This window comes from Nematolebias whitei, chromosome 1 (genome assembly GCF_014905685.2).
Source record: "Nematolebias whitei isolate Nwh7 chromosome 1, NemWhi1, whole genome shotgun sequence".
NCBI lineage: Eukaryota > Metazoa > Chordata > Actinopteri > Cyprinodontiformes > Rivulidae > Nematolebias > Nematolebias whitei.
In genome coordinates, this window is record NC_056498.1 from 17,163,268 (window position 1) to 17,175,086 (window position 11,819).

Below are 11,819 nucleotides of genomic sequence, written 5' to 3' on the forward strand. Positions count from 1 at the left end.
GCTGCTGGGGCGGAAGTTACGTCACGCACGAGCTAGCGTTCTCAAACAAATAAAAGGAACTACACGAGTAAAAACAAACCGCAGACTGCCTGTTTTACAGTGTTTGTTAGTGCTATCAGTATTGAAGCAAAGTGAAAATCGATATTACCGACTTTAAATGTCAGTGACAATTTGGAAAAATGTTTTGTCTATGTACCACTTGTAGCTATCCAGTTTCACTGATTTTTATTGTCCATAATGTTCAAATTGGAATTATGTTATAACTTTTAGCAGTCTACACAGTATTTAGGGAATTTTATTGTATTTTTGTTGGCTCTTTCCTGTGAGTCATTCCAGTGCAGGCTAAAGGGTCAGGGCTTGAATATATGAAGATTAATTGGCCTAAAAAGTATTCACACAAGCGTACAAAATTTATGAGCATAAAAAGATCCACAAGTGTACCACAAGTTTTATAAATTCATACTGCAAGATTCACAACTGCAGAAACAGTTTTTTCACATTTTGTGTGAGTGTAGCTGTTAATCTAGCACCTCTCACATGTGGGGTATCTCAGGGATCTATACTTGGCCCCTTCTGTTTTCCCATTTTATTTGCTCCTTCTGGGATATATTCTCTGGAAACTTATAGCAGCAGCTTTGTGCACTACGTCCATCTTTCGGATGACTGTACGTACATACCATACCATACCATACCAATTTATTTATATAGCACTTTAAACAGTGACAAAGCACACCAAAGTGCTGTACAGGGACAAGCAGAACAAGCACATAGCAACAGATTACATAACAGGACACCAAAAACGTAGAAACCGACAAAAACAGTAATGGATAATAATGTTCTCGTTATATCTTGGTGCGATGATAATAAAGCTTATTCTGATTCTGATTTTTATTTTCTAATACTTTGGGACTGAGTGAGTTCATTCTGTGAAGATGTCCCCTAAAGAAAAAAGAAACAGCCTTCCTTTCACAACAACTGAGACATTCCTCTCCAGTCTCAGACCTGGGGACAGTTTAACCCTTTCTCAGCAACCCTCCAATCTGATCAATGTCCAAAAGAGACATTCACTGTTGTAAAAACATCAAATTGTCAGGTAAATCTAAGGAGCCCTTTTTGTGAACCCAAAATAGATGTTTTGAGTTTACACAGAACCGCAAGAAAGTTCTGGTAATACCCTGTCCCAAGATCGAACCAATTCATCCTTCCTCTGGTCGTAAATTAGGATGATAAAGGAAAGAGCTGGTTTTCTTTTACAGCTGACATGAAACTGTAGTCAGAGGATGTCTACTTGTTTTCTGTTCACAAGTTTAACAAAAGTGTCTTTATTGATTTAACCTCACATAAAAGAAAGATGATAGAAGTGTTTATTTGAGGACTTTTCAGCAGAGTGAATTAAGGTAATGCTTAAATTAGTTGGTTAAAGTTAAGACAAATTATGTCTTAAGTCCCCCCTCTCTATCCTGATTGGTTGAAATCAATCATGCCCTTTCAGAGTGGTAGGTGGTGGTTAAAAAGTTGTCTTAGAGGAACCTTAGGAGTAGGGAGTTGACAGACAAAAAAGACAGAGGAGAGGAGTGAAGAAAGACCTCTGAAGAGGAAGGTCGAAAGAGATCTCCAAGGAAGGAGTGTGATTACTTTTAATAGTCAAACATCATACAGAAAGCTTCATTATAATACAAAAGCTTCAAGAAAGAAAAATAGAAGTTTCATTTTTAGCCAAGTTTGATAGAACTATCTTCAGCGCTCCAGAGAGACAAGACACCTGCAGCTGCATCACCAGAGCCAATAACAGGGACCCAGAACTCCCAGAGAAGTGCACCTTTGAAGACTGACCATTCAGAACCAGTGACCACACTCTTTGCCTTGATGTCCAGGAACGTGAAAGAAACATTCACTGTCACGTCACAGACCATCTAAGCAGAGAAAGAGAGAGAGAGTCCCACATCTGGGATCTACGGCAGCTGTTTGAAGACAACTCCCGGTAGGAAAAAGCTGATTTACTCTGGGATGTGATGCCTGGTGTCATTAAATTTAGATTTCCAGGTATTGACTCAGTTCAGGAATTATTTTCCCTTAAATTTAAGACCAAATTTTAACCATTGGATTATGTGTAAAAAAAAGTGTTTCCCTTTTAGTTAAATTTGTATAGTTAATTTGCCCTGCTGTAAGTTTCAGAACATTACATTTAATTTTATTCCATTTTATTTTGGTTTGGGTAATGACATTGAATAATTCCATTTTACGTGTTAATTTCTGCTAACAAGTATTTTAAAGGTCAAGTTAATTTCCCTAAACTCCAGTTGTTAAACAAAGCCATCATTTAAATGTAAGCAATAATTTCCAATAGTTATTTGCCCATATATAGCCAAATAAACATCACAAAATTGTATACTGAAGCGTGTGTGTTTTATTTATGATATTTGAGTGAGCTCTTTTATGCAAAAGAACTCATTATAAAGAGGTTAATATGAGGTAATTAAGCAATAACATCTGAGGCTGATGTTTAAACTTTTTCTATCAAAGCTATGAGTGATGCCCCCTTCAAAATAAAATTCATAATGAATTTCAATAAAATATAGATAGTATCAATATTTTAGTATCACTATATATATATATATATATATATATATATACATTTACATATACACTGCTCAAAAAATAAAGGGAACACCTAAACAAAACAATGTAACTCTAAATGAGTTACACCTTTGTGGAATCAATGTCACCAGGTAGGTAGTAATACTTATTGTGAATCAGTTTCGCCTGCTGCTGTGCAAATGGAATACACAACAGGTGGAATGAGAGGCAATTAACAAGACAACCTCTATAAAAGGGTGATTCTGCAGGTGGTGACCACAGGTAATTTCTCTGTTTTTGTCCTTTCTGGTTGAACTTTTAGTCACATTTTCATTTTGTCAGTGCTGTCACACGTAGAGACGTCATGAGGCGTTTTTTACAGCCCACTGAAGCTGCTCAAGTAAATGGTAATGGTAAATGGACTGTACTTATATAGCACCTTTCTATCTTATTTCAAGATACTCAATGCACTTTACACTACAATCTGTGCCTCATTTACTCATTCATACAGCATTCTACTAGATCTCTACAAAGCTAATTGAACAAATCATTCTAAAGAGACTAATCAGCTTTATCACATTCATACACTGATGGGACACACATCAGAGGCTATGGGGGATTCAGTGTCTTGCCAGGGACACTTCAACATATGATTGCTGGTGGATTAGAACCCTCAACTCTTGCATTGGAGGACGACTGCTCTAACCACTCAGCCACAGCCGCCCAAGAAGTGCAGCTAATCCAAGATGGAACATCAATGTGAGCGGTGGCAAGAAGATTTGCTGTGTCTCTCAGCACAGTGTCCAGAGCATGGAATCGGTACCAGGAGACAGGCCAGTACACCAAGAGACATGGAGGGGGTCGTAGGGGGGCTAACCCAGCATCAGGACTGCTACCTCGTCCTTTGTGCAAGGAGGAACAGGAGGTCCACTGCCAGGGCCCTACAAAATAATCTCCAGCAGGCCACTAATGTGCATGTTTCCTCTCAAACTGTCAGAAACAGACTCCATGAGGGTGGTATGAGGACCCGAAGTCCACATATAGGGCCTGTGCTTACAGCCCAACACCGTGCAGGACGATTGGTGTTTGCTAGGGAACACCAAAAACGGATGAAGGCAGGTTCACACAGAGCACATGTGACAGAGTCTGGAGACACTGTGGAGAACGTTATGCTGCCTGCAACATCCTCCAGCATGACCGGTTTAGTGGTGGGTCAGTTATGGTGCGGGGAGGCATTTCTTTGGATGGCTGCATAGCCCTCCATGTGATAGCCGGAGGTGCCATGACTGCCATAATACAATGGAAGTGTTTAGGAATGACAGCAACTCAGCCACGAAGTGGTAGGCCACGTAAACTGACGGAGCAGGGTCAGCGGATGCTGAAGTGCATAGTGCGAAGAGGTCGCCAACTTTCTGCAGAATCAATCACTATAGACCTCCAAACTTCATGTGGCCTTCAGATTAGTTCAAGAACAGTGCACATATATAAACTGTGAGGAAAATAAGTATTTGAACACTCTGCAACTTTGCAAGTTCTCCCACTTAGAAATCATGGATCGATCTGAACTTTCCATCTTAGGTGCATGTCCACTGTGAGAGACAACTAAAAAAATAAATAAATCCAGAAATCACAATGTTTGATTTTTTAAATAATTTATTTGTGTGTTACTGCTGCAAATAAGTATTTGAACACCTGCCAATCAGCAACAGTTCTGGCCCTCAAAGACCTGTTAGTCCACCTCCACTCCACTTATTATTCTACATTAGAAGCACCTGTTTGAGGTGGTTAGCTGCATAAAGACACCTGTCCACCCCACACGATCAGTTAGAGCATTGAAGATGGGTCGTGGCTGGGTCTTCCAACATGACAATGACCTGAAGCACACAGCCAGGAAGGAGAACCAAGGAGTGGCTCCGTAAGAAGCATATCAAGGTTCTGGAGTGGCCTAGCCAGTGTCCAGACCTAAACCCTACAGAAAATATTTGGAGAGAGCTCAAACGCCGTGTTTCTCAGCGACAGCCCAGAAACCTGGCTGATCTAGAGAAGATCTGTGTGGAGGAATGGACCAAAGTCTCTGCTGCAGTGAACCTGGTGAAACACTACAGGAAACATTTGACCTCTGTAACTGTAAACAAAGACTACTGTACCAGATATTAACATTGATTTTCAAAGGTGTTCAAATACAAACCAGATTCCAAAAAAGTTGGGCCACTAAACAAATTATGAATAAAAACTGAATGCAATGATGTGGAGGTGTCAACATCTAATATTTTATTCAGAATAGAACACAAATCACAGATCAAAAGTTTAAACTGAGAGAATGTATCATTTTAAGGGAAAAATCTGTTGTTTCCAAATTTCATGACATCAACAAATCCCAAAAAAGTTGGGACAAGTCCATTTTTACCACTGTGTGGCATCCCCCCTTCTTCTTCCAACACTCAACAGACGTCTGGGGACAGAGGAGACCAGTTTCTCAAGTTTAGAAATAGGAATGCTCTCCCATTCATGTCTAATACAGGCCTCTAACTGTTCAATCGTCTTGGGCCTTCTTTGTCGCACCTTCCTCTTTATGATGCACCAAATGTTCTCTATAGGTGAAAGATCTGGACTGCAGGCTGGCCATTTCAGTACCCGGATCCTTCTCCTACGTAGCCATGATGTTGTGATTGCTGCAGAATGTGGTCTGGCGTTATCGTGTTGAAAAATGCAGGGTCTTCCCTAAAAGAGATGACGTCTAGATGGGAGCATATGTTGTTCTAGAACCTGAACATAGTTCTCTGCATTAATGGTGCCTTTCCAGACATGCAAGCTGCCCATGCCACAAGCGCTCATGCAACCCCATACCATCAGTGATGCAGGCTTCTGAACGGAGCGTTGATAACAACTTGGGCTATCCTTGTCCTCTCTGGTCCGGATGACATGGCGTCCCAGTGTTCCATAAAGAACTTCAAATCGTGACTCATCTGACCACAGAACAGTCTTCCATTTTGCCACACTCCATTTTAAATGACCCCTGGCCCAGTGCAAACGTCTGAGCTTGTGGAGCTTGCTTAGAAATGGCTTCCTCTTTGCACTGTAGAGTTTCAGCTGGCAACGGCGGCTGGCACGGTGGATTGTGTTCACTGACAATGCTTTCTGGAAGTATTCCTGAGCCCATTCTGTTATTTCCTTGACAGTGGCATTCCTGTTTGAGGTGCAGTGACATTTAAAGGGCCCGGAGATCACGAGCATCCAGTAGAGTTTTACGGCCTTGACCCTTACGCACAGCGATTGTTCCAGATTCTCTGAATCTTTTGATGATGTTATGCACAGTTGATGATGATAACTTAAAAGTCTTTGCTATTTTACGCTGGGTAACACCATTCTGGTATTGCTGCACTATCTTTCTGTGCAACAATGGTGGAATTGGTGATCCTCTTACCATCTTGGCTTCTGAGAGACACAGACACTCTGAGAAGCTCTTTTTATACCCAATCATGTTGTCAATTGACCTAATTAGTGTTAATTGGTCTTCCAGCTGTTCGTTATATGCTCAATTTCCTTTTTCCAGCCACTTATTGCTACTTGTCCCAACTTTTTTGGGATTTGTTGACACTGTGAAATTTTGAATCAACATATTTTTCCTTAAAAATGTTACATTTACTCAGATTAAACTTTTGATCTGTCATCTATGTTATATTACGAATAAAATATTGACATTTGCCATCTCCACATCATTGCATTCAGTTTTTATTCACAATTTGTTTAGTGTCCCAACTTTTTTGGAATCCAGTTTGTATATATCTATATATTTATATCTATATATAGATCTATATCTATCTATATATAGATCTATATCTATACATCTTTCTCTCTCTATATATATATATCTATATCTATACATCTATATATATCTATATATCTACATCTATACATATATATCTATACATATATATATATATATATATATATATATATACATCTCTCTCTCCACATACATACATATATCTATATATATCTATACATATATATATCACTTAAGAATAAACAAAGTTCTACTAATAAATTAATTTACTAATAACATACTTCCATCGTTCATGCTCTACATAGATCTGTAAATCTGACACCTTGCACTGCTTTAGCTACCAATTCATTACAGTAGAAGCAAACAAAATGAAAAAAGTTTTATTGTTTGAAAACAGTTTCATGCAGCAGTAATATATTAAAACACCAGGTGAGCAGTGTTAAATATCAGTGTACAATCTTTACTGTCAGTTTCAGATATTAATATTTACAAACTTCCTGACGGGTACATGGAGTGCAAAGCAAAGTGGAAAACATCGAAGAGTCCCATGTTGAAGGCCCAGTGATGCTCTACAGAGTGCAGATTTATAAGGCCCAGTTTAAACGTCATATATAATCGTTGGATTACCCAGCATGCTTCAGGCTGACCATTTGTTCATAAGGCACATATAGTGTGTAAATATGGCTGCTTAGTAAAGTCAAATTATTTGATTTGAATGGACGGTGGATTGCTTGACTAAAAATATTACACTTACAGGGATAATTTTATATAGACTTCAGAGGAAAAAGTTGTTAATCAGTATCTTACCTGTTGTAGATAGTGCCTCAGTTTTTAGAAAGCAAGTTAAGACTCAACGGGACTGCTCTGCTAAGCTAGTATGAAGGCAGTGAAGACCCAAGTGGATTGTTGATGTCCTAAAGCAACTCCAGTCTCACAAAGACCTAGCAGTTCATACAAATGTTTTTGTTTATTTATATTGCTGTCACTTTCACATTACATGGGTATTCTGAAAATAAAATGTGTACAGTATTTATATATTATAAAGATCTTGCTGAAAGTGCGTCAACCCTCAACTGGAAGTACATTTGTAACAATTTACTGCAAAACTAACAATACTGTAAAGTTTATTAATTTTTACATGAAACACTGAATTTCTAGGTATCCACAGCAGAAACGCACTTTGGTCCCAGTTCTGCTCAGACTAGCCATTCGCTCATCAGCCTGGTCAGAATTAAAGTCCAAGATGAAGTTGTGTACAACAGGTAAGATATTAACTAATCATAACCTTTCTACAGACCCTCACTTCAAAGTGGAATATACTTTTTGAACTCAGATATGATACTGAAACTGCTGTAGTACTTCTGGATTTACAAAACAACTTTTACAATAAAACTAAACTGAGTACATATAATCCAACATCTGCTAATCCGGATTACTCAAGGGTTTTAGTAAATTTATAATTAAAACTGTGCTGGAATTGTTTCATAAATAAACATAGCTCTTTACAATCATAGACAGATTATTAAAAATTTATATTTTTCTAAATGGTTTTATTTAAACTTTAGTTTTTTTTAATCCCCAGCATGAATAATTTACCGTCCGTTTCCGCAGCGCTTCCACTGAGCTGAATGTGGACGACTCCATTTCTTCAATACTGAAAGGTTCATCGTGAACATACTTCCTGCTGTTCTCAACATATTATTACAGTCCCCCAACAATAATTACAATACGCAACGTATATACTTTTGACAAGTTCCAGATTTACTTTTCACCCCTTACAGCTGAAATTTCTACAAATAAACACACACGTTGTGCGTGAAAAGTTACGTATTTTTTTCATCTTTGAAGTAAACTCTAGCATGTTGCAGATACTGTAAGTTCATCTCTTTCTTTGTGGGGCGGCTTTAATTTATTTAGAAAAAAAAACTTTTAATGAGGAAAAAAAGGCCGATAATTCCCAATATGTTGTGAGAGCATTCTTTTCTTCCCCGTAACAGTTTAGAGTTTCTAGAAAGACCAAGCGTGTGTATTTTCAGTGTGTGTCTGGTCCTCGGCATCACTTGTACAGGCTGAGCTCTGGGCTGTGGTACAGACACATGTAGGAGTCGCAGAGCAGCCGACGGGCCGTCTCCTTTAAGGACGAGGCGTCCACTCGGCTCAGCTCGTCCTCTGACAGGCTGAGGAAGCGGCCCACTTCGGGACACGCCTTCACCTGGGGGATGTTGAAGCCATTCTGACCACCTGAGAGACACAAAGAGACATGAACTCTTGGACAGGACATGTTTTCCTTTACCGAGCAACAAAAAAGTAAATGTTTTGTTCACCTTCCCGGTCTGCCATGCTGTCAAAAAACAACCAGTCCGTGTCTTGGGGTCCATGTTTGACGAAGCTCACATAGTGGCTGGTTTCGATGCACGTCACAGCAAACAGAGACATCCGCTGGCGGGTGTGGAGTAGGGGACCCGTCCAGGGGCCCTCTGGAACATTTATCTTCACCCGACTGTGAGATACACGGTTCTTGTGGCTATGGACCTGATGATTGATAACAAAATAAACAAAGTCACTACAAGAGGAGACACTTGCTGTGCAGAGGCATCGTAACAGAATATTTCTACCTGAGTACACGTGTAACGTTAAACCGACCGCCATTAGCTCGCTAATCAAAGTTAAACTCTGTTTCTTAACTCGGGTTGTTCAAAAAGCTATCTACAACAGGTAAGATGTTAATTGTTAAGAACTTTGTCCACCCCACTTGAAGATGCCTGAATTATTCCTGTAATATCCTGTCAAACACATTTAAATCTACAAACACAATTTTTTAAGCTGCATTTGTGCAGCAACACTGTCTGAATACAGAACGGGCAAAGGCTGAAGTAGTCAGTGTGTCACAAACATGAACATTAATTAAAAACGGTTTAAAGCGGTTTAAATAAAAATGTATCCGTCTCTGGTCTCATCCAGAGGACAAGGCATCGCTGCTCTTTTGTTAAGAGAGTTTTTTCTTGTCAACTGCAGGATCCTGGCGAGTGAAGGGAGCAACTTTATCAGAGTCAGTCAGAGTCAGAGTTTCTTTATTGTCATTCGCACCTCATGTGGTTCATGTGGTGGAGCGAAATTATGTACACAGGGTCCCAGTTACATCCAACAATAAAATGTATAAGAAAAACAGTAATAACATCTAAGATATGAACTAAGAAAAACATCAACTAAATATACACTAAGCACTCATAACATAAAACATTGAACATCAGCACAAACATGAACATGAGTCTGTGAGCAGATGTGCACGCATGAACATATCAACATTGAAACAGATCAGCAGCAACATGAAACAGATCAGCAGCAACATGATATGGTTTTTCACAGTGATTATTCTAGTTAGAGATTCATGAGTCTAACAGCCTCAGGGTAGAAGCTGTTCCTCACCACCAGGTGCAGTGGAGGAACCAGGGGGTGGCCAATGGTGGCCTTGACCATCATAGATTGATCTTGGACCACACCAGTCATTTGAAGAAACTGTACTTTTAAGCCATATAAAAACTAGAAAGCATAGTTTCCTCAAATGATGGGGGTAGAAGGTTTTCATATTTATATGGCAGTGGCCATCTTGGATTTTGACATGGCAACCCAGTTTTCAATAGCGACTTTTCTTACATTGAGAAGCGGCCACACATCAAATGGAAGTGGATATCTCACTTATTCTTCAAGGTGTGCTCAAAATATGCACAAAGTATTTCCAATTCCTCCTCTTTGCTCTGTGACAGGGGCCAATTAGCCGAATCTTTGTAAAATGTTTTTTGAAACGCACCTAAAAACAGATTAAAATAACTCTTGAAGGAGTGCACATCACCCAGCACCTTTCATGCCAGTTTTAAACTCAAGTCATCCTATTTTGAGAGACGTTTTTGGTCAAACTTGGCGAATGATGTTTTGCACAGGTCATGATCAAAGCTTCATCTCCTTGTCAGCTACAACCACCTCAAATTTCATCTCACTTTCTGGGAAGCTGACTGAGTTAAATCTTTTTTTGTGTGTGTATTTGCAAATGAGAATTAGCTGTGATGGCCATCTTGAATTAGGCGGACTTCAAAATATCTGCTAATATTTGCTGATTGCAATGAGGAATACTTGTACATGCTGTATTTGCAAGCGCCAACAGTGCAAAGCAGTCCTAGGTGCTTTCTGGGTATGCTTACCCGGAAAATTTTTGAGAAAAAAAAAAACTACTTAAAACTGTACTTTACAGCCATTTGATGTGCATCTTAAGAAATTCTTAGGATAAAGCAAACAATACATGTAATGTGAAATCAGTATATATTTAGTGAAAGGTAGAACGCAGCCTTTAAATTGAACTTTAACTGAGAACATGCTTGAAAATTGCATCATCCTGATTTAGTTTTTGTTGATTTTATTACAAACTGAGCACCAGGAGTTTGCCTGGACTGCATTGTACTGCACTTTAAACACAAAATATCCTTTGTACCATTTACCCTTATGAAATAAAGCAGGCTACCATCAGAAATCTACCAGATTTATAATACAAGTACTTTAATATAAACCCCTAAGAACACTACATCTGTGTCTATAAGTCACAGTTCCACTATTTGTTCAGTGATGATGACGACAGCAACAAGAAATTTGATTACCGTGTTTTTTGGATTATAAGGCTCACTGTTGATTTTTGAGAAAATAAAAGGATTTTAAGTGCGCCTTATCGTCCGAAAAATACGGACATTCAAAACATCCACACCACCACAAGCAAAACAACAAAAAAACACAAACAAGCAATATCATGTGATCCCTCAAGCACTATTCAAAATAATAACCAGAGATTTTTAATCCTAATAAAGCACAATTGACATCTGACTCAATGAATAGGTCTGTCACAATAACAAATTTTGCTGGGCGATTAATTGTCTCAGAAATTATTGCGATAAACGATAACTGAAATTTGACATTAGTAATTATTGTCAAATTTAAGAAGAAAAGTAGGTTAATTTCTGGGTAGTACTTCTTTTGACCACTGGATGGCAGTAGAAGACCGTTTAAAGTGAAGGATTCATGCTGGTGAGGGAACAAGCAGCAGTGTCTAATAAAAATGGGAGGTAGGCCCCTTGACATGACATGGGCTGTGTCTCCTTCTTGTTTTTCGGTTTTCAAAATGGCGGACGCTCTGAATGTTTTGAACTCTTTAGCATAGCATTTTTCACACATAGCTTTTAATAAAAAAAAAAAAATCACTAAAGTTCTTAACTTCAACTTCTTTTTGCAGAGAAAAACAACTTTTTACATGAAGGCACGGGTAAATGTTGTCAACTTTGCGATAGTTTGTGCTCTCAAAAGAACAAACCAATGGTTTCTGAAAGTTGAGAAGTTGTGGTTTTCAGCCACCATAGGCTTATTACAATATTATATTCATTATTATACTAATATATATATATATATATATATATAT

General features: G+C 38.7%; 1 protein-coding gene across 1 annotated transcript in view; it reads right to left on the minus strand.

Moving 5' to 3' along the window:
- Positions 1–8,250: 8,250 nt before the first annotated feature.
- si:cabz01101003.1 (ubiquitin carboxyl-terminal hydrolase CYLD) overlaps positions 8,251–11,819 on the minus strand; it is a 31,864-nt gene continuing 28,295 nt past the window's right edge. The window contains exons 17-18 of the mRNA XM_037682733.1: positions 8,689–8,896; positions 8,251–8,605 (exon numbers count right to left, since the gene is read on the minus strand). Coding sequence (XP_037538661.1) covers positions 8,421–8,605; positions 8,689–8,896 — 393 coding nt within the window. The 3' untranslated portion in view covers positions 8,251–8,420. The remainder of the gene's footprint in view (positions 8,606–8,688; positions 8,897–11,819) is intronic.